General features: G+C 41.6%; 1 protein-coding gene across 1 annotated transcript in view; it reads right to left on the bottom strand.

Annotated features, from left to right (window-relative positions):
* Nucleotides 1–3,921: 3,921 nt before the first annotated feature.
* The window catches only part of LOC132152777 (interferon-induced very large GTPase 1-like), a 38,620-nt gene continuing 19,251 nt past the window's right edge, over nt 3,922–23,290 (bottom strand). Inside the window, exons 4-6 of the mRNA XM_059561658.1 lie at nt 17,246–17,717; nt 15,400–15,485; nt 3,922–9,229 (exon numbers count right to left, since the gene is read on the bottom strand). Coding sequence (XP_059417641.1) covers nt 4,463–9,229; nt 15,400–15,485; nt 17,246–17,717 — 5,325 coding nt within the window. The 3' untranslated portion in view covers nt 3,922–4,462. The remainder of the gene's footprint in view (nt 9,230–15,399; nt 15,486–17,245; nt 17,718–23,290) is intronic.

Genomic DNA, 23,290 nt, shown 5'->3' with positions numbered 1-23,290 from the left:
CTCTCTCTCTCTCTCTCTCTCTCTCTCTCTCTCAGACTCTCAGAGTTGAAGCCATACAGCAACGTGCAGCAACTGATGGATAAATTCATTCTTATTTATCAATAAATTCATTCTTTAATCATTCTCGAGTTTTGTCTTGTCTCTCAACAACCATAACAATATCTGGCTATATCATTTAGACTGCATATTCTGATTACATCTTTATTTTACATGATAACGAGCAAATTAGTTAAACTTAAGGAGGTTAATCAATATACAGTATAATTCAAGAAACTAAGACTTACTCCACTTGTTCAGTTGTTTAAAGATTGACATACATTTGTAATTTGTTTTGTGTAAATTAATTTGTTTAAATTTAACCTCTGATGCATTTTGAATAAAAAACACATTTTATAAAATATAATAAAAAATACTCCTGAGATTAAATGTCTTTCAAACTATGCATGTCCAAACTAAACCACCTGGGTCCTATAACTGCGGTCCTGAAACTGCAACCGTTGCTATAACATCCAGTTCGGTAGGTGGCGCTGTCACAAAAAAAACAAGGGTCCTAAAACTGCAGCCTCCGATTGTGCAGGAACATCCTTGCAGAATATATGTAAACACACACAAATGCTCACCACACACACACACACACACACACACACACACACACACACACACACCTCCATGTTTTATGGGGACTTTCCATAGACAAAACTATTTTTATACAGTATAAACTTTATATTCCATCCCATAACCCTACCCCTAAACACAGCCCTCACATGAAAAAAAATACTATAGTAATTTACAGTAAATACTATAGTGTTTTTGAACCATACTAAAGTACTTGAATTAATTTGTTGTGGTAACTCTATAGTTGCTGTGGTAATATAACAAGCTATTAATATTAACAAATGACTTTGGCCAATACTGTACCAAGTTTATATTTTATATTATACTACAATACACTACAGTTTACTGTAGTAAAAACTAAAGTATACTAGAGTATTTATTACAGTTTATCAGTTCACTATAGTTATATTACAGTATGCTGTAGAATTCAATAAAAAGTGTTGTAAATATTATAATATACACAGTTTAATACACTTTACTATAGTATGGTTCAAAAACACTACAGTATTTACCATAAATTACTATAGTATTTTGGTTTAAAGTTAGAAGCAAATGCTCATGGATGTAAAGGATAAGAGCTTCCTCTCAGGTAAATTATTATTATCTGTATTATTTTTAAATACTAATGATTGGGTATTAATTAGTGTTTAATTTAAGCTGATTATCTTTCTATTCATTCATAACATAAGTCATTTTCTTCCACCATCCCTATAGAGTGGAGGACCTATGACCTCACTGTAGACAGATCGGCTCTTAGCATGACACTGGTTCCCTCGACAAAAAGCCAATGGGATTTTTCCATAGGCTTTTGTATTATCTCAAAAAAATAAGCTCTGTGTTCAACCATAGTTCATGAAGCCTTTTATCCAACAAGATAATTTTCACAAAATAATACAACTTTGATGAATTTTTAAGCCTGAAATAAATGCACCAGAACTTAAAAGCTAAACTTCTAAAGGAACTACAGTACCACGGTCACTCGCCTTCAGCATTACCACCATAACACTTCCCACAACTTTTCCAAACAAATTTTTTACATATTCAATGAAAAGGATTTACTCTGTAAACAAATTTTCATCCACACTACATGAACATATAAACTAGAATACATACAAAACTAGAACCAAACTAAAACTGAAATGAGACATGTTAGTCAATGTTAATGCATCAATGCATGACTCAAGGTTGAAGTTTAACACTTATTTTTCGTCAGGGTTGCACACTCAAATAATGTTATTTCAATGATGAAAAATAGAACAAGATGGTCATAAAAATCAAAATTTCTTCAACTTAAACTAAGGCACTTATTTAACATTGAATCTACATGGAAATGTGATCAAACCAATCTTGATTTTTACTCTTTTTAATCAGAGAACATGCAAGACTGCAATTAATATGGATTTGAAGCAAAAGGTCACTTAAAGTAAACAACATCCTTCAGTTTACATGCAAAACTTTATTTTTGCCCCCACACGATTTTAACAAACTATTTGAACTGAAAAAATAGCATCACAATTAAGTAAAAGAAGTGATCCACTGTGTCATGTGTCGTCAAGAGTGACCGACTGAAAGGGAACTGTAATTACAGATGTAGGTTAAATAAAGATTTCAGTCTTAATTTTTTTTTAGGAAACAAATCAAAAAAAGAAGAAGTGTGTGTGTCACTATTGAGCTCGTTTGATGTTCATAATCACTCCATTGACACAATAGGATGCAGTTTTTTTTCCATCAAACCAAAAGCTCTTTGTTTCTTGCGTGTTGAAATGCAAGCGACTGCTGCTGTTCTTCTAGACGTGTTGAGGACTCTGACCTCAGGATCACATCACTCAAACACTCCTCAAACCCTCTTGATGTGTGTGTGTGTCGTCTGTGGTAATAGCAGCTCATTCAGGCTTCTTTCATCCCACCTCAAACAAACCTGTTGCAAATGTGTCTTTTCCTTATTTCAGCGTCTGATTCCAGAAAACATGCTATCAAGTCAAGGTGATGTGATCCAAAACTGATCCAGAATTGTTTATTCTACAAAATGGCCTTAAAATCAGAATCATGAACATTCACATGGAACAGCAATATGAAAAATATTTATGACATGATGACTGAATTGTAAATGCAAACAGAAGAAGTGATTTACCAGCCAAACTCACCGAACAAATGCCAATTGCCAACCTTTGTTTTTTTACTGTTAGATAATGCACCTATTCATCAATGTTATAGACGACTACCTCCCTCTTATTATGATCTTGTGAAGACTCATATCCAAGCTTTGGTAAAGCAGGAAGAGAGAGGGAGGACTAAAACCCTCACAGTACTGTACATCCAGCCCTCCATCTAATCCATTGAATCCAATTATTTTCCAAATCCGTTGTCCTGTAGGGGAGGCTGTAGCCCTTCCTGGATCATAGGCAGCAAAACCAACTATACAGATGGCCAGGCCATCACAGGGATAACAAACATTCATATTCACACTCACTTACTGTCTCCAGTTCACCTGCCCTGTATGTCTTTGGATTGTGGGAGAAACCCAGAGTAAACCATCATCAACATGGAAGAACATACAAACTCCACACTACAAGGTCTCCTGGAGCAGCTGGGATTCCAATACAGTATTATACTAGATATGCATTTGTTTTGTTTTGTTTTTCTTAATTATTGCTTCAGGAATTCATTTATTTATTTATCTATTTTATATTTGTTTTCTTAATTTTTTTGTAATGTTTTCACAAGTAAATTTTGTAAATTTTCTGAAAAGTTTATGTAATGCTCCCTAATGTTAGAGTTTTTCAGATCAGTGTGTTATGAATTAAATGTATGTTTTTTTGAATGAGAATTCTTGCCAGTGTTAATGGTTGAACAAGTTTATTCTGAGAACAAGTTTTTTTAGTCAATCATAGCACAGTTTTTTTTAGTCAAGCATAGCACAGTGACAGTCAAAATACTAACATTTAATGGCTTTACAAAAACTGATCAACAAAAATTACAACATACATGGCCTTTGGTTACTATGCAAGCTTGCTTACGTAGCAGGATAAAAAGTTTACATGTTTTCAACATTAACCTTTACCCTTTATATTCCATGGCAGAAATAAGCTTTCATAGGCTCCACATATGTAAGAGGGAAAAACAAATAAACAAACAAACATAAATATGCACAGTCCAGCACACATTCTTACCCCCTCCCTAAACTCTTCTTCTCCCTTTTTCATCTCTCTTCCTCTCCCAGACATATTTTTTTCTCTCTCTCTGACTCTTTTTGTTGTTCTGCATCCACAAAACCAGTTCAAAGGGGTCTTTTTTAAAGTTTTTAAAGTTTAGAACATTAGGTCTTCATTTCTGTCATGCTTATTAACTTCGTTAAGCTTCTTCTTCTGAGACAAAATTTAAACACTATCTCCTCCTAGAGCTTTCAACCTACAAACACCAAACTCGGGTAAATTATTATTTTTTTTAACTGAATCAGCACAGAAACCGGTCTATTAAAGAATCCTTTAGTACTGTATTAATTTCTTTTTCACACAGAATTCCATCATCTGTCATCGTGTTAAATGAGTAGAAATATGTGAAATACCCACAATTCCATTCTGAAGTTCAGGCCATGCTCTGTCTTTGTTAATTTCTCGAATGTGAATGATGTGGGTGGTGTCACTTTAATGCCACTGAGAATCTGCAGCCATGGCGGGATGGTTTCTGGTGTGGCGGCCCACCATAGCAGACTGAATTTAGTGGAAACACAGAATTTTTTATTATTTTCTATACAGCTTTGGAGTATTATAATGTAGGGGGCAACTGCATGTTTATATTTCAGATTCAGTCAGTTGCTTTAAAGGGCGTTTAAATCTTATCTGTTCCATTATTTTATAATATTAAAACATTTATCCAAACTTAGAATAGCATCTTTTTTTTTGTGAATTTTCCATTCATCTGGAATCTCACCAAAACCCTCAAATTTTTTATTATAATGATTTTCCAGTTCTTCCTGAAATCTGCACACAAACCATTTCCAGTATGGGAGCTCAGAGAGGTCAGGAGTGATGCTCCACCTTTCATAAACTCCTCCGGCTTTTCTGTAATCTTTGCATGAAATCCACCCATTTGGAGATGAAAAGCTCTTTTCACTTGCCACTAAAGTTGTGCAAAAATCAGCACTGAGATTATCAGTTAGAAGATAACTCCATCCTTTAAGCCCATCCACTCGATGGAAGGGAACACTGTGATCTGCAGGATGGTTTTCTATGGTGTTGGTGCAGATGGCAGAACAGAACGGACACTGAACCCAACAGCACTGACAGAAGTGATCAGTCAGAAGCTCATCCGGCCTGAACTGGATGTCTAGATTTGCTGAAAATGTGTTTGTTTTGAATCTAAGGGTGATATCTGACATTATAGAAGGAAGCTCATTACTTAGCACATCTTCTAGGAGGTTGAAATCCTCAACATCATCATGTTTGACTCCACTGAGGTCTTTTTCAGAGAAGACCAGCTCATCTGAGAACTGCTTTGTGAAAATCTCCAACCACAAACCAACATCTCCTCTGTTCTCTTGAACATGTTCAGTAGATTTGTGAGCTGCTTTAATGATCTTCTGCTGCAGGAATTTAATGTTCTCCTTCATCTTTGGTAAAACACTGACACTGAACTGATCAGTGATGTAGCGACTGACTTCATCTCTGATGAAACTCTTGAAGTGATCTCTGGGATTACGAATGTAGTTCATGTATTTTTCAAAATCCTCCTCTTCTGCCAGTTTCTCTAGTATGTGTTTCTCAAGATTTGATCTGTTTCCATTCAGCGATTCACAATTTGATCTCATTTCATCTGTCAGATCTCTAGCAGTCTTCTTGTGGACACTCTGCTCAATGGGCTCTTTCAGTTTCTGACAGATGATCTCACCAAAAATAGCAGCTGATGTTACTCCATGAGAGTATTTCTGGAAAATACTATAATACTCTTCTCTCTTTTTCTCAACATATTTGACAGGATCATTGGCTTCTCTGAACATTGTGTGTTGGTCAGTGATCATCTTGTTTGCTCTCTTACAGATGGAAAGAACCAAATCCATGAAGAATTCATTCTTGAACACATATTTCAGGCATCCTTCCTCATGTTGTATTATTCTTGCCTTGATGTAACCTGTGAGTTTTTGAATGCAGCTTTTGTTATAGCCCATCTTTGAAATGTTAAATGACTGAATCTCTTTGTCTGTCTGCTGAACAACATCTGTGACAAATGATCTTATCTGGGTTTCATCCTCATTATGTAAAGGATCAAAACCTAAAGCTGAGCTGAAGGCTTGTTTAACCTGTCCTTTAAATCCACTGTTTTTTTTTAACTGTACATATTCTGAATAACTCTGCACAGTGAGAACTTTGTTGTACTCATTGCTCTCCCTCGAGTGATCTACAGAAACACTTCCATAGATGTCCCTGAGGATCTCTCTCACATCTCTCATTATGTTAATTTCTTTGATTGGAGAGGTGTCTGTGATGATCTCCTTTATCCACTGTTCCCAAAAGGAATCAAACTCTTTCTTCAATGTTTCTTCATTATTATTTTTATATTTGAGCTCTAAGGCAAGTTCTTTGCTCTTTTCATAGAGAGTGTCTTCACGATGTTTCCTCTGAGCATCAATCTTTTTCTTCAAGTCTCGCTGCTGAAGAACCTCGTTTAGTTTCTTCTTTGTGTCCCTAATAATGTTTCCCTCAACATCTTTGATTTTTATTTCAAATGATGTTTTCCACTGAATCAGTATATCTTTATCTTTGTCTTTCTCAAAGAATTCTGACATTGATTTTTTCACTTCTTCACTTGTCTTCTTCAGTTTTGATTGAAGATAATTTTCCTCAATCTCATGAATTACTTCATTTTCTATTTTGTTGTGCAGTTTGTTCTCAGTTTCCATCATGGCACTGCGTAGACTCCAGGACCACTTGCTGTATTCCGTTTCCAGTTTCCTGTAAGCTGAGATCTCCAGAGAATTTCTGAAGCTGAAAACAAATCGTTCCTTCAGTAAAGCCTTCCAGAGATCTTCAACACGAACTGTTAAGTCTTTCAGCATAATTCCATTTGATTTTGCAGCATGAGAAAGAATAGTTTTCTTTAGTTCTTGAATGTTCTCACAGTAGTTTGGGTTTGGTGGTGCCATTGGTGGGCTGCCCTCCCAGAGCTGAGCAAAATACTTCACATCTTTCTGAACATCAAATTTAATGACATCACTGAAACATTCTGCATCACAGACTTCATCTTTAGCAGCGAGTTTTGTCATCTCATCCAGTGTCTCCTGCAGTCGTCTCCTTCCCTCCATGTTTTTTTCTCCAGCTGTGACGTCTGAAACGTTCTGATGCACAAACACACAGCTGGGAGTCAAATTTATCTTCTTCATCCTCATGAAGGCCTGAACAACGATCTGAAGAATGTCCTGCATCTCAGATGGGTTTTCTCCAAAGATGTTTATCAAGGTCAGATTTCCAATTCCAACAACAAATGTGGCCAATTCATTGTCATGATCTCTTGTTGATCTTCCAGCCAGTTCTAGAGCACGAAGTCCCTCAGTATCAACAACCAGAATGAAGTCAATCTTCATCTGTGTTTTCATCGCGTCTGAGACTCTGACCAGCTGCATGAAAGCTCCTCTGGTGCACCTGCCTGCACTGACGGCAAACTCAAGTCCAAACATGGCGTTCAGCATGGTGGATTTCCCAGAGCTCTGAATCCCTAAAACTGACAGCACAAAGACTCTCTGGTCTCCCAGTTTCTGGACGAGTTGATCTAGAACAGCAGAGATCCAGAACACAGGAACATGAGCAGCATCTCCATCCATCAGCTCCAGAGGAAATCCAGAGATCATCATCTCTGCTGCAAGACTCGGGAGAGAAGAGAAGTGAACCTCCAGGTCTTTCTTGTTCTTCTTCAGAGATAAACATGATTCATAGATCTGACCGATCTCCCTCATGATGTGCTCCAGACCAAAGGTTGCAGCTTGAAGCTCCTCAGATATTTTCTCAAGTTCAGTTTGTTTAGCTTTATGTTGTTCAGATTTATTACTGCTGTCTTTCAGTTTCAAGACTGCTGACCATGCTTTATCATATTTGTGAAGAAGAGCAGAAAGGTCACTTGATGTCTGTTCATCCAGGAGGATTCTGAGCCATTTGAGGAAAAACATCCTTTCATGGATATCATGTAAGTTAATTTTTTTATTAAAGAGCTTCATAAACTCACTTACATCAGATTCATGCTGTTGTTTCCGGATTGTCTTCATTTCATTTTTTTTTTCACTCACTTCCATTTCTATCTTTTGTCCTTTAGGTCGATGTAGTTCTTTGTTTTTCTGGCACCACTGATGCCACAGTTTCCCCTGATGAGGCAGAAATGATTCTTTGATTTCTGTCAGATCTCTATTTTCCAATAAACCTATCATCAGCTGTGCTGCTTCTCTTCCTCTCCTGCTGTCATCATCCTCTTCCTCATCTACTCTGATATCTGAGTGTTTGGACACATCTTCAAGTCTGAAAGTGTAAGATGATTGTAAGAGACAATCATTTATAGCACTTCTAAGTTCTTCTGATACATCTGACTGATTTCTGTTTTTCAGACCTATTTTGACCAGTTGTTTTTTCTTCATTACAGTAAATTCGTCTTCTGTATGAACGACAATAAGTGGCTTTTTGTTTGTGAACAGGTTTTTAATATTTGCTGCATGTCTGTCATTCCTGTCCAGTCGTGGTAGAAGAACAACATTGACTGAAGCCATTTCAGTGAGGATCTGCAGCTGTTTCTCATGGTCTTCTGCATCACCGTGTAGATTACAGAATGCAACACAGTCAGTGAATTGATCTGTGTTTTTCCCAGAAGGGCAGAACCAGGCGATCTCCACCACTCCATCCATCAGGACTCTGGTTCTGCAGCTGCCTGGACAGTTCCTGTGGAAGAACGTGTTGTGTTTATCATTGATCAGACTGTTCATCAGCTGAGACTTGGATGAAGACACAGAGCCAAATCTGAAGAAAAACACCATTGGAGTTTGTGCCTTATAGATCGGCTGGGTTTGACTGATGGTCTCATTGTTGGTGTTTCTCGTCTTCCAGCTCTTGTTGATTTGTCTGAATGTCCAGAGAGGAAACTCAATCTGTTTTGTGACTGGATCAGGAACCAGCAGAGGCAGAGCATACTGACACTGGGACAGTTTAGTCACCATCAGCTGCTTCAGGAAACCATCAGCACAATGAAACACCGCCATCTGAACATCCATCGGGTGGATTCGCTCAGATTGGCTTGTTTTTGACAAAGAGGTTTGGTCAGGAACTTTAAAAATATCACCCTCATCTTCAGATGAGTCATTGTTGCTTTGTTGTGTTTGATCCTGTTCACTGGCCTTATTAACATTAATGTATCTTGCTCTGTAGTTCATCATCAGTAGTTTATGTATGAAAGTCTGAATTAGTTCCTCTTCATTACAAGACTCATTTGATTGTAATGAATATTCAGTTATCTGAAGAACATCTGCAGCTCGCAGTTTTTTGTTAAGATTAAGTCTGCAAAATAGAGGATTTAATTTTCCACTTTCAGTTATTTCCTGTTGATCTGGATGGACTCCTGCTGCTCCACTGTCTTTGTTCTCTCTCTGTTTAATAGATGATAAATACATACATTAATTGTATTCAGTTCCATTTGCATGAAATTACATTCAGTATTGAAAATTAAGGCCACTTGATATATTTTTAAGTTAATTTTTGTTTTGTTTTTAATGTTAAAATATATTCTGTTAAACTAAGTTTATTGTACATTGAGTAATATTAGTATGCTATTAATGGGTTAATCTCCCCCCAAAAAAGCTCAACCTACAGTGAGGCTGAGGGTTGTGGCTAGAAGAGATACAGTACATCTCCGTCTGGAAACTAACAATGAAATAAAAATTTCTACATATTGGATTGTGTTTAGCCCTTACTATAATAAAAAAAACAGTATTATTGTTGTACAATGTGACAAAAATTATGCTAGAAGATTGATATGCGCATGTAGCCACAGCTGTATCCCTTCTAGCCTTAACACAGGTTGAGCCATTACATGGGGAAATGCATTCATCAGTTATCAATTATTTCATCAATTAATAATTGATCATCATGTTTCAGCTGTAAATGTTATTTATGATTAAACATTACTTGGTCAGTCATAAACTTGCTTTTTTGATGTGACCACCCAAGTGAACTCCACTTTGTGTAGGAACAGAGTTCCCTTTCAGGGAGTTCCCTTTCATCTCGCCCGAGAGCCCAATCACCTTCGAGTGGTACAAAATGAGCCAATGGTACACAAAGTACCTTGGTCTGCGGAATTTGCATTGCGAGCTCCGCCCCGCAGAGCGGGTATATAAGGAGCAGCACGAGCAACTTGGATTCAAGCTTTCGCTTCGGAGCTGAGCACACCGCTTGCTGCCTTCACCAGAGTGTTTACAAGCGAGTCAGCTGGTGTTGGTGTGACGGCGCGATTCAGCGGTTCGTCTGGGTTTCCTGCGACAGCTCCCGCGTTCCCCTGAGCGCTTCAACACCCCTGAAAGAGCTTTCTCATTTCAAAAAAGAATAACGGGTCGATTTGCGTCTTTTTAAAGTTGTCATTTCGCCCGTGTGTTTCTGGGTGCGGTCGATACATCACTCCTCGTGATGGCCACGATCGCTGTGTCACGTGTCTGGGTTTCCAGCACTCTGAGACTGCGTTTGTGGATGGCCCATGTTCTCATTGCAGGGACATGACCATCTCGGCATTGAGATCTAGACTCGATTACCTTAAAAGGTATAGAGTCCCCTCTGCCACACTCCATTCTAGCTCATTCTTGAGTCCTCGGGAGATGAGGATTCGGCTGCGTTGCCTCCCTCGGGAGTGCCAGCGTTGTCCGAGTCCGATCCTGAGCTGACGGCCCTGCTTTCCCGGGCAGCGGAGAGCATCGGGCTTGAGTGGAATTCTACACTGTCCCAAGCGCTCAAGGCTGGATGATTGGTTCCTGGGGGCTGCTCATGCGGATCACCAGCACCCCCCTCTGGTTCCTTTCTTCCCGGAAGTGCACCAGGAAGTAACCAGTTCATGGAAGGCATCTTTAACTGCCCAAAACCATTCTGGTACTTTCTCTGCCTTCACTGCCCTCGATGGCGGGGCGGCCAAGGGGTATGTTGGGATTCCCCCGGTGGAGCGTTCTGTTGCGATGCAACTGTATCTGCTTCTGCCCTGCGTGCCATGGCTTAGTTCAGGTCTATCAGGCCAAGCTGCTCCAGCAGCTGCTCAAGGGCAGTGCTGACCCAGGGGTCTTGCAGGAGGCGCGCACTGCTACTGACCTCGCTCTCCGGGTGATGAAGGTCACTGCGTGCTGCTTGGGTCAGGTGATGTCCACTTTGGTGGTCCAGGAGCACCACCTATGGCAGAACCTGGCAGACATGAGAGAGTCTGATCGGGCTCAGCTCCTCAACTCCCCGGTCTCCCAGGATGGCCTCTTCGGCGACGCGGTAGAGAGCTTTGCCCAGCAGTTCTCTGCCGCCCAGAAGCAGTCTGAGGCCATCAGACACATCCTGCAGCGGCCCACTGCTGCCTCCACCCTGCCGCCGGCGCAGCCGCCTCAGCCTGCTCGTTGCTGAGGGCACCCCCCTGTGGCCTCCTCCACTCCCTCTTGGCCACAGCAGCAGCCTTCACCCCGGCCGCAGCGAGGAGATGGCCGCAGAAGGGCGGCGCAACCCGTCTCTGCCCCTAAGCCTGCCAAACGCCAGGCCAAGCGGCATTCCTGAGATGGGCGACCCAGAGTTGGAGACGTCAGCTCGTCAGGAGATGGTAGCAGGACCACTCCTTCCCCCGGAGGAGGGCCGGGGGAGAATCCATTGTTCTCGTTTTCTTTTTGTTCCGCCTTTTTGTACCCAAACCTTCACTAAAAGAGCTGTTTTCTCTACCTTCGGGTCCCAAGAGGCCATGAATGACAGTTGGCGAAGTGCTTCCTCGCCACTCTCGTTCTCCTCTCCCCTTGCCAGTTTCCATGCAAAGCCAGCTCGAGAAGGCTTCGCCTTGTCATGCCCTCTTTGCCACTTGGAGTCAGACTAGTGCCGGCACTCCGCCCCCGTTAAGGGACGCTATGCCTCCCATGCCGGGGCTGTATGCTCCACCATGCTGACCCACCGTGGGAATGCCTGTAGTCCCCTAGACCCCGCTGGTTCGGTTTCTGGGAGCCTGGCTAGAGCTCCCCAGGCCTTTCCGCTGGCTCATCTGGACACTCAGGCTCGGCTACGCGATTCAGTTTGCCTGGCGTCCCCCCAGGTTTCGGGGTGTCCGCGCAACGATGGTGGGCAAAGATGCCCCTGTCATGCGCGCGGAGGTTGCGACCCTACTGGCAAAGGGCGCGATAGAGCCGGACCCTCCAGCCGACATGAAGTCCGGCTTTTACATGAACGACATGAACTCCCGTTCAAGATGCTAACGCCCAAGCACATTTTCGAATGTATTCATCCGATGGATTGGTTTGCAGCGATTGACCTGAAGGACGCGTACTTTCATGTCTCCATTCTTCCTCGACACAGACCGTTTCTTCGGTTTGCTTTCAAGGGGCAGGCATTTCAGTACAAGGTTCTCCCATTCAGGTTGGCCCTGTCTCCCTGTGTCTTTATGAAGGTCGCAGAGGGAGCCCTGGCTCCTTTCAGGGAACAAGGTGTCCGTATCCTCAACTACCTCGACAACTGGCTGATCCTAGCTCACTCTCGAAAGTGGTTGTGCGAGCACAGAGATCTGGTGCTCAGACACCTCGCCCGACTGGGTCTTCAGGTCAACTGGGAAAAGAGCACGCTCTCCCCTGTGCAGAGGATCTCTTTTCTTGGTATGGAAATAGACTCGGTCGCCATGTTCGCGCTGCTAACAAATGAACGCGCGCAGTCACAGCTGAATTGTCTGAGACAATTCAAGGGCAAGAGAGCAGTTTCACTGAACCTGTTTCAGAGGCTCCTGGGGAATATGGCATCCACGGCGGCGGTCATACCACTCGGGTTACTCCATATGAGACTGCTTCAGCACTGGCTTCACGACCGAGTCCCGAGATGGGCATGGCAACAGTGCACGCTCCGAGTGACCATCACTCCGGCCTGCCGCCGAAACTTCACCCCTTGGTTGGACCCCTCCTTTCTACGGGCCGGAGTGCCCCTAGAACCGGTGTCCAGACATGTTGTTGTGTCAACAGATGCTTCTGCCACGGGCTGGGGTGCCATGTGCAACAGGCATGCTGCGTCGGGCTCCTGGACGAGACCCTGACTTCAGTGGCATGTCAATTGCCTCAAGTTGCTAGCAGTATGACTTGCTCTGCACCGCTTCAGGGCCCTGCTGAAGGACAAGCACGTTCTGGTCTGTACGGACAACACTGCAACCGTAGCGTACATCAACCGTCAGGGTGGTCAACTCCCGCCGCATGTCGCAACTCACTCGCCATCTCCTCTTGTGGAGTCACAAGCATCTGAGGTCGCTTCGTGCCATTCACATTCCAGGCAGGCTCAATCTAACAGCCGACAAGCTCTCATGGCAGCAGTCTCGTCCCGGGGAATGGAGACTCCACCCTTAGTGTTTGCCTCTCCAGAAAATTCCCACTGCCAGTTGTTTTACTCCCTGACCGAGGGCACTCTCGGCACGGATGCCCTGGCACACAGCTGGCCGCTGGCCCTGTGCAAGTATGTGTTTCCCCCAGTGAGCCTTCTTGCACAGACATTGTGCAAGATCAGGGAGGACGAGGAGCAGCTCCTCATGGATGTGCCTTTTTGGCCCGGCCGGACCTGGTTCCCCAAACTTGAACTCCTCACGACAGCCCCTCCCTGGCCAATTCCTCTGAAGAAGGATCTTCTTTCTCAGAGACGGGGCACCCTCTGGCACCCACGTCCCGATCTGTGGAACCTACATGTGTGGGTTCTGGACGGGTTACGGAAGGTTTAGGTACCTTGCCACCACAGGTGGTAGCTACCATCACTTCAGCTAGAGGTGTCCACCAGACACGCCTATGCTTTGAAGTGGAACCTCTTCGTCACTTGGTGTTCTTTATGGCGTGAGGACCCCTGGAAATGTCCGATCAGGTCAGTGCTTTCCTTTCTTCAGGAGGGGTTGGAACGAAGGCTGTCTCCTTCCACCCTCAAGGTCTATGTGGCCGCCATTTCGGCTCATCATGACCCTGTTGAAGGTAAGTCTCTTGGGAGGCACGATCTGATCATTAGGTTCCTTAGAGGAGCAAGGAGGCTCAATCCGCCTCGCCCTCAGCAAGTTCCCTCTTGGGACCTTGCAGTGGTTCTATCGGCACTGCAGAGGGCTCCCTTCGAACCCTTGCTCTCAGTAGAGCTAAAGTTTTTATCTTTGAAAACTGCACTCCTGACGGCTTTGGCATCGGTGAAGAGGGTCGGGGACCTGCAGGCATTTTCAGTTGACGAAGCGTGCCTGGAATTCGGTCCAGCTAACTCTCACGTTATCTTGAGACCCCGGCCTGGGTACGTGCCCAAAGTTCCCACCACTCCTTTTAGGGATCAGGTAGTGAACTTGCAAGTGCTGCTCCTGGAGGAGGCAGACCCAGCCCTGGGTTCCTCCAGCACTGTTGATGTCCAACACTTGCGTACATGCCCTTTGGTCAGCCCTGTGTGGGACTAGGTGCCTCCATGTGTTGTGATTCCCCTTTTCTGGGCAATTCAACGTGTGTATGTCCACAGTATGTCTCTCCGCAGCATGTGTCTTTCCCTTGGCAAGCCCCTTGCCAGCTCTGTCATTGAAACTTCCACCCTGCAGGCTGGGTACCTCAGAGTTCTTATGTATCACCACCTTGGTGGATACCTGCCTTCTGTAAGTCCTCCCACAGGCAGGCAGCCTGTTAGCATACGTCCAGCTGGAATATGCTACCCAGTGTATTCTGTGTAAGCTATAGGCCCTCACTTGTGCTGGCCTCATGACAGGGTGCTATCACTCACATGGGTCGCTGGAAGACAGCCATGTGGCGTTTTGTAAGGGACCCCATTCGTAACATTGAACGTGACCGACTGAAAGGGAACGTCTTGGTTACGTATGTTCCTTCAGGGAACGAGGGATACATACGTAACCAAGACATTTTCCCATCACTTTCATTGTAATGTGTGTGGAAAGTTTAAAGTTGGTATGAAAAGAAAGTTGCTTTTTTGTTTTCTTTGCTATTGTGATTTATATCTAATTGAAATGCTTCTAGTGCAGACACATTGGGTGGGTTATTATAAGCAAGATGCTGATATTCTCTCTAGACAGTGTGTTAGCCTGCTCAATTACTGTTCACTTCTACCTGTTGAGACTGTCACTAGTGTCTCAGAAAACCATGACAGTTTCTTTTTTTTTTTTTTTTGGTAACCCTTTAGTATAGGGAACAATTATCAGTAATAATTAGTTACCTATTATCATGCCTATTATTAACATATTGGCTGTTTATTACTACTTATAAAGCACCTATTCTGCATGAACATATTCTACATCCCCAACTATACCCAATACCTGAAATTAACTACCTTACTAGCTATTAATAAGCAGCAATTTAGGAGTTTATTGAGGCAAAACCCATAGTTAATGGTTGTTAATAGTGAGAACTTGACTTTAAAATAAAGTGTGACCTTTTTTTAATGAAGCTATTCTTTCTAAACATACACATGCACAAGAATCCACAGAACTTCTTCTATATCTGTGATGTCTATATGCAGTAGCTCAAATCATGGGAGTAAATGGCATTAATAAAAATGCAAGCCTAAATGGTAAGATGTAAAGAAAATGTAAAGATTTTATGTTAATGTTTACCTTTATGGAATCATTTGATTCACCATCAGTCAAATGATCATGGAGGCTGTTTTCTGTTTCACACTTCTCTGTGTTTTCATGTGAATCTGAAAGAAAAACAGCATAGTTAAATTTTAGATTTTAGGGTTCAACTGAAATCTAAAATGATGTCATAATTTGCTCAGGCCTGTTTCAAAACTATGCTATTTTCTTTCATTTGTGGAACACCAAAGGTAGATCTAGTAAGATTTGCACCTGATTATACACCTTTGATAACGCGCATGATGTGTGCATGGAGTGCTAGCAATAGCATTAGCTCATTTTATAAGGTAAACTTTGTCTGTATGGTTATTAGATTCACTGTTTTGGATTCCCGCTTTGACCTTTTGAACATGAATATAGAATTGACTCATGAGTACCAGCGGTCGTTCAGCACTCATGAACCTGCTGAGAGCAGCCTCACCTCGACCAGATCTTCTGGAATTTGCTGTGGTTAAACATGACATATAATTAATTTTGGGTAAATCTAATGGGCAGTCTTTGCTCTCAATAATCTATTATTTGTCTCATCATCTCATCCAGTTATATTTTATGTAAGTTCAATGTTATGTATCAGAGCACTGCCTTTGTACTTTTGACTGAATTGCCTAGCAACTTTTTGCTGGCTGTTGTTGTTGTTTTTTTTTTAACAGTGTTGGGCAGTAATACATTACTTTGTAATGCATTACTGTAATTTGATTACATTTTAAATAAAGGAGTAATTTAACATGTTATAATTTATGTGTGTGCGTGTGTGTGCAGGATGCGGGAGAAAAACAAATATTTGTGGGACTCCTGCAAGATATAAATATCTAAACACAAAATATCTTGTTATTCATCTATTGCACAAAAGCAGCATGAACTAATATAAAATATAAATGATTAACAGGTGCAAGCCTATGCAGAATTTCTATTTTGGTTATTACACTTGCGCTCTCATTTTAAGCCATGAATTGTAGACATTATGAAAGATTCATCTTGCATTCATTTATTGTGTTATAAAAGAGATTTGTGAGATTGTGAGATGTTTTTTAGAGATTATAAATGCAGCGCTCTTTACTGGCATGCCAAAACATGCAAGCAGCAGCCTATGCTTGCTTTAGTTAAAAATAACAGTGTTCTGTAAATGTTGATGCTTTAATAACAAATATTTATCGGGAGTGTGGGATTTCATAAATTTAATCGTGGAAAAAAATAATGTAACTAGTAATGTAACTAATTACTAATTACTTTTGAAATAAAGTAATCAGATCAGTAACATGATTAGTTTTAAAAGGAGTAATCAGTAATCAGTAATTTGATTAAATTTTCAGAGTAACTTGCCCAACACTGCTCCTGAATGTGTGCCGTGCAATCTCCAATCTCTGTATGTCCTTTTGTGTGTGTGTCAACCTGTGCATTAAACGGTTTTAATGTAGCACCTGCCAGCCAATCAGAATCTAGTATTCAGACAGGACATGATATATAATAATAGATTTATTAAGGGAGAGAAAAAAAAACAATACTAAAACTGAACAATGAAATACAGCTTATTGTGAATACAAAAAAAGAAAATAAAAAAGGAAGTTGAATTAACTTTATACATAATGTTCCCTTTTAAATTGAATTGAAATGCATTAAAGCTCTGCTAATGTCATGACAAGGGATATGATCAGGGATTGCCAGCTCTTCCTCACCCCCTCCCTGTTCGTCTTCCAAATTTTCAGGAAGTCCAACTCTATCATTCCATGGCTGCACAAAAAAGCTGGGGTCTAAGTTATTATATTCAGAAATATGTATTGTTCAGGTGGAATATGGGCTAAGGGATACAAATATGAATCTATTTTACCTAGTATGAGAGGAGGTTCATCTGTTTTTGGAGATTCTTCTGTTTCTGGAGGTTCTTCTGTTTCTGGAGATTCATCTGTTTCTGGAGGTTCTTCTGTTTCTGGAGTTTCTTCTGTTTCTGGAGGTTCTTCTGTTTCTGGAGCTTCATCTGTTTTTGGAGGTTCATCTGTTTTTGGAGATTCTTCTGTTTCTGGAGATTCTTCTGTTTCTGGAGGTTCATCTGTTTCTGGAGGTTCATCTATTTTTGGAGATTCTTCTGTTTCTGGGGATTCTTCTGTTTCTGGAGGTTCATCAGTTTTTGGAGGTTCATCTGTTTTTGGAGGTTCATCTGTCTTTGGAGATTCTTCTGTTTTTGGAGGTTCATTTGTTTTTGGAGGTTCATCTGTTTCTGTAGGTTCATCTGTTTTTGAAGATTTATCTGTTTCTGGAGGTTTATCCTCATTCATCATCATCTGTGGAGGTTTGTCTTTTGTCTGTGGAAATGATGAGGCTTGTGTGAGTTACACACTATACATGAAAACAAATATTAATTAATTTACAATTTCTCATTTCACAAAAAATAAATATCAGTTTGGTCTTTGAAAAAGGAATTTACTGAAATTTAGCTGCAAAAATGGTTTATTTTGAGTTTGTGCAACTTTATGATGAAAGATGCTAGATGAATACATGAATGATAGGGCTGAACAACAAATACATCTATGCTGATGCCTTTTTATACTATTTTGTTTGGTGTTACTTTAAAGCTTTGCAAGCTGAACATAAATTTGATTATAATATTTATGTGAATATGTGAATATAATATTTCACATGTAATATGGGTGTCAACATCATGTACTGTTTTATCATCATGTTTTTAAAGAAGTCTCTTCTGCTCACCAAGCCTGCATTTATTTAATCCAAAGTACAGCAAAAGGAGTAATCTTGTGAAATATTTTACTATTAAGAATAACTGCTTTCGATTTGAATTTATTTCTGTGATTAAAAAGCTGAATTTTTTAGAATCATTACTCCAGTCTTCAGTGTCACATGATCCTTCAGAAATCATTCTAATATGCTGATTTGATGCTCAAGAAATTTCTACATTATACATGCACTATACCAATAGCCTGATAAAGACACTCTGGAGCGGTATCCAAGATACTATTGCGGTATTTGAGTGTGGATTTAGTGTGCTTATGGGCAATGCGCTTTGGCGTTTTTAAGATCTGGACAGTCTTGCACACTTACAGTACGTGCACGCATGCGCACTCAAGTGGCCAAGACCCGCAAGTGTGGGTATTTGGAAAAGGCAAATGCCTCAGAAAATCTGATCTGCCTGTTTACATGGCAGTCGCATTGGCACAAATAATATTTATTTATTTCCACATATGAATGAGGCCTGAAACCGATTTCGAAATATCCGAATGCATGTGTTCTTTTTTTCCTGTTCACACTGTCATAGAACAGATTTGATCTGTGTCACATATGAGCAAAAGAAATCAGAATTGGGTCACATTTAACTTGTAAACGAGGCCTATGACATTCCTAAACCAGACAAGGTGCCAGCAGTACCAGCATTTATATTACTATATAAATATTACAACATAACACAATGTTGATTCGACCATGTAACCCGAAGTTGATTCGCTGATTAACCAATGTTGAAATGCAGGCTAGACCTGCTAAGAGCCAAACGCAAACCAGCGATCAGTGTGGTTTGGGAGACGGGCACTTTAACAAGCAGGCGATCAACTAGGCTACTACATGATATGTTGTGCAAATTTTAAACACTATCTTGCTTACTATGAACGTTTTCTCATTTTGGAAACAATACTCAAAGCTGTGTCCAGTTATTTACTAATACAGTAGTAAAATAAGCTTTGTAATAAGCTGACATAAAATGGGGATGGTAGGATAATTGCTGAACATGAAATCTTATAATAAGCCTACATTAAACTATGATAAAGAGGTGCAATCTTTAATTAATGTTAGTACAGATGAAAATATCCAAAAAGTTATAGGCTACTGTACAAAAATATATCCTATTAATTAATTTGGCTAATAAGATCTGCACTGAATTAGTCTGGTCTGTTTTAGTTTACCATTGTCTGGATGAAAACTGTTCAAACATGGCTGTGGGAATCAGTAGGTACGGCTAATTATACTATAAGCAAAATGCTGTAAATGATAATATGGCAAAATGAACACTGTAAAAAAACATTTTTCATGCACACTAAAATGCAGTCAGATATAGCGCCATTGATGTATTTTCGCACGCTTTGAACAGTGTTTGTAATCTGTAATCACAACGGCATGTTTTGCTGCACAAATATGGTTTAAAATACCGTATTTGATGGCGTTTGGCTGCAAACGTGATTAATCTATAGCCAAATCTGACCCTTTGGGCTTGCCATATCCGTGTTTGTTTTCCTCGTGCAGAAGTGATTTACCCCACGTGCAAGCAACAGTTGTACAGTCGGTTATTATTGACAGTGAAATGCCACAATAGGCTACAGTAACTCTGGTTGCAAGTCCAGGGGCCCGTTCTTCATATTGCTTAATACATCTGAGAGTTTGGGAGCCAAATGCAAAAAAGCTCTACCTCCTCTACTGGACTTTGCTATCCTAGGAACTACCAAAAGTCCAGCATACTAAAATCTTTACAAAATCTTTACAGTTGAACAAAAAACAAAAATAAACAACTTGTAAGTATAAAATGTATTCATTCATATCCATGTTCATATTCATTCATATTAGAGATGTAATGTTGTTAAACATACCAATAGTTTACAAACAACAAGCTAATCAAGGTTCCTTTTCAGGAACTCGAGCTGCGTCGAGCGCTTTTGGGTGAATGTCCCTGACGAGACCGACTCTGAATATTGTGTGCAATCTGTCCATCGGAAACTACAAACAAACAAACTCCTCTTGTTCGGAGCAGTGTATAATCCTGGGAGATTGAATGTGGGAGCAGACATACTGTCGAGACAGGGGCCGAGGCCCGGGGGGCTTCACCCCGAGGTGGTGAAGTAGATATGGAGAGTTTTTTTTGGACCTCTTTGCAACTCAAGAGATATTGCAATGTCCCCTCTGTTTCTCTCTAGTTCATCCAGCTCCTCTGGGACTGGACGCTATGGTACGGACCTGGCCGAGGCTTCGTCTGTACCCATTTCCCCCTATTGTTCTACTCCCGGGAGTTCTGGCGAGAGTACGCCGGGACGGGGTCCGTCTGTTATTAGTAGCTCCGTTCTGGTTGGACCCGTTATGGCTCGCAGATCTGATCTCTCTCCTCGACGGCTCTCCATGGGAGATTCCGATCAGGACAGATCTGCTCTCTCAGGCGCAGGGCAAAATAAATCACCCTCGCCTGAGGGGGCACAGCTCATAGCTTCCGGTCTCTCAACCGAGGTTGTTGAGACCCTCCTCCAATCCAGAGCTCCCTCTACGAGGAAACTGTACGCCCTGACGATGAAACTCTTATCCTCATGGTGCAGAGACCGCCAGCTTGACCCTGTTAACTGCCCAGTGGAGAAAATCTGACCAATTGCTTGTTTGCTACGGTCATGACGGCCTAAAAATGGTTCTCCTGCCACCAAGCAGACCCTAAGTCGTTGGATATTCGAGGCTATCAATGTCTCCTATGAGTCCTCTGGTCTTCCCCCTCCTTTGGGGGCCAAGGCTCACTCTACTCGGGGTATGGCGGCCTCTAAGGCCTTCTCAGCAGGTGGTTCCCTCTTGGACATCTACAACGCTGCGGGGTGGTCCACGCCCTCTACATTTGTCAGATTCTACAACCTTGATATGCGAGCCACTCTGGGCTCTTCTGTTCTCTCGCCTTAGCTGTGCACTTCGGATACACACTAGGCAGGGATTTGGAAGTCTGGCAGCGTGAGCACATCGTTCCCCAAAAGCGCTCGACGCAGCTCGAGTTCCTGAAAAGGAACGTCTTAAGGTTACGTATGTAACCCTAGTTCCTTGAAGGAACGAGACGCTGCGTCGCAGAGCCATACTCCCGGCACCCCTGCTGGCACTTGTTCCCCTACTCGAAGCTGAAGCCAGCTGCACGGCACGTGCTTTTATAGCTTCCTGGTCGCTACGTCACCCCGCCTGTGACGTCACGCCTTTCCGATGGACAGATTGCACATGGTATTCAGAGTCGGTCTCGTCAGGGACGTTCCCCAAAAGCGCTCGACGCAGCGTCTCGTTCCTTCAAGGAACTAGGGTTACATACGTAACCTTGAGACGTTTTCAGAGTTACTCGAAACCTACAGGTTAGGCAGTTGAGTTTATATTCTTCAGGACAATGATCCTAAAGTGCTGGATTTTAGAAAACCTGTTCTTTGTAATCCACATTGAAACTCATTGAAACTTTACTTTTGTCCATCTGTGTTTTCAATGCATTCATTTGTTGGATCTTTTGCACAGACGAGTCACCGATGCACACATGTCCTGTCTCTCCCTCTGTGAACATACACAATAAGAAGAAACAATCTATAATGCTTTGAGACTTAAAACTACCCAAAACTAAACGTGATATGGTGATTTAAATGATTTTTGCACTTTACTTCGACGAACTTGGTTGGGGCTCCTTTTGCACTAATTACTGCTTCAATGCAGCGTGGCATGGAGGCAATCAGTCTGTGGCACTGCTGAGGCGTTACAGAAGCCCAGGTTGCTTTAATAGCACAGCTCCTCTGTATCATTTGTCAGATGTCACTTATCTTCCTCTTCATAATACCCCATAGATTCTCTGTGAGGTTCAGGTCAGGTGAGCTGGCCAATCAAGCACAGTAATATCATTGTCAGCAAACCACTTGGAAGTGATTTGTCACTGTGGGCAGGTGCTACTGGAAAATGAAACCAGCATCTCAATAAAGCTTGTCAGCAAATGGAAGCATAAAGTAATCTAAAATCTTCTGGTAGATGGCTGCACTGACTTTGGACTTGATAAAACACCAGCAGACGTCATGGCACACAAATCATCTTACTTCAAATACTTCACACTGGACTTTGGATTCTGTGCCTCTACAGTCTTCATCCAGACTCCAGACCTTGATTTCCAAATGAAATGCTAAATTTACTTTCATATGAAAAGAAGACTTTGGACCACTGAGCAACAATCCAGTTCTTTTTCTCCTTACTCCAGGTGAAATGCTTCTGACATTTTTTTTTTCTTCTGGTTCAGTAGTGGCTTGGTTCTAGGAATGTGACAGCTGTAGCTCTTTTCCTGAAGACGTCTGAGTGTGGTGACTCTTGATGTGCTGACTCCAGTTTCAGTCCACTCCTTTTGAACCTCTCCCAAGTTCTTGAATCGGCTTTTCGTGACAGTCTTCCCAAGGCTGTGGTCCATCCCTGTTGCCTTTGCATATTGTCCTACCACAATTTTTCCTTCCGGTCAACTTTCTATAAATATATTTTGAAACAGGTCTCTGTGAACAGCCAGCCCTTTCAGCAATGACCTTCTGTGGCTTACCCTCCTTGTGGAGGGTGTTGATGATTGTCTTCTGGACAACTGTCAAGTCAGTAGTATTTGCCATAATTGTGGATGCATGTTCTGAACTAGCCCACAGTGTCAGCCCTACCTAATAAGCGATATACAGTAAGAGGCTGTATAGGGCCCTCGTGGCCACCAGGGCTGAGCTGGAGCGTTCCCTGAGGCTGTACATCCATAGGAATTAATTAAAAACGTTCGTAGACACGCACTGCGAGTGTCTGACGAATCATGTAGAATGCAAAGTAAAACTAAAATGGATGTACGCATGTATTCAACCCCAATTTCAGCTCCCTGATGCATGCAAATTGGTATGCACACAATAATAGGATGTGTAGTTATAATCTCTTATCTCTGTATCATGCTTGAAGAAAATTTTGGTTTCTGTTTGCGCTTTGATTTGAATATTGAGAGAGTGGCGGCCTACTTAGATTATGGTTGCACTTAATAAGACATAACTGTTCTTTTCTTTCATTATTTTATTATTATTCATTTTTTAATGATCAATTTTTGGAAAAAAGTTCAGATAGGAGGTCAAACATTCTAAAAACTCATAGCCTGCAAGTACATTTCTAT

This window comes from Carassius carassius, chromosome 1 (assembly GCF_963082965.1).
Source record: "Carassius carassius chromosome 1, fCarCar2.1, whole genome shotgun sequence".
NCBI classification, from domain to species: Eukaryota; Metazoa; Chordata; class Actinopteri; order Cypriniformes; family Cyprinidae; genus Carassius; species Carassius carassius.
This window is presented reverse-complemented; position numbering and strand designations above follow the sequence as displayed.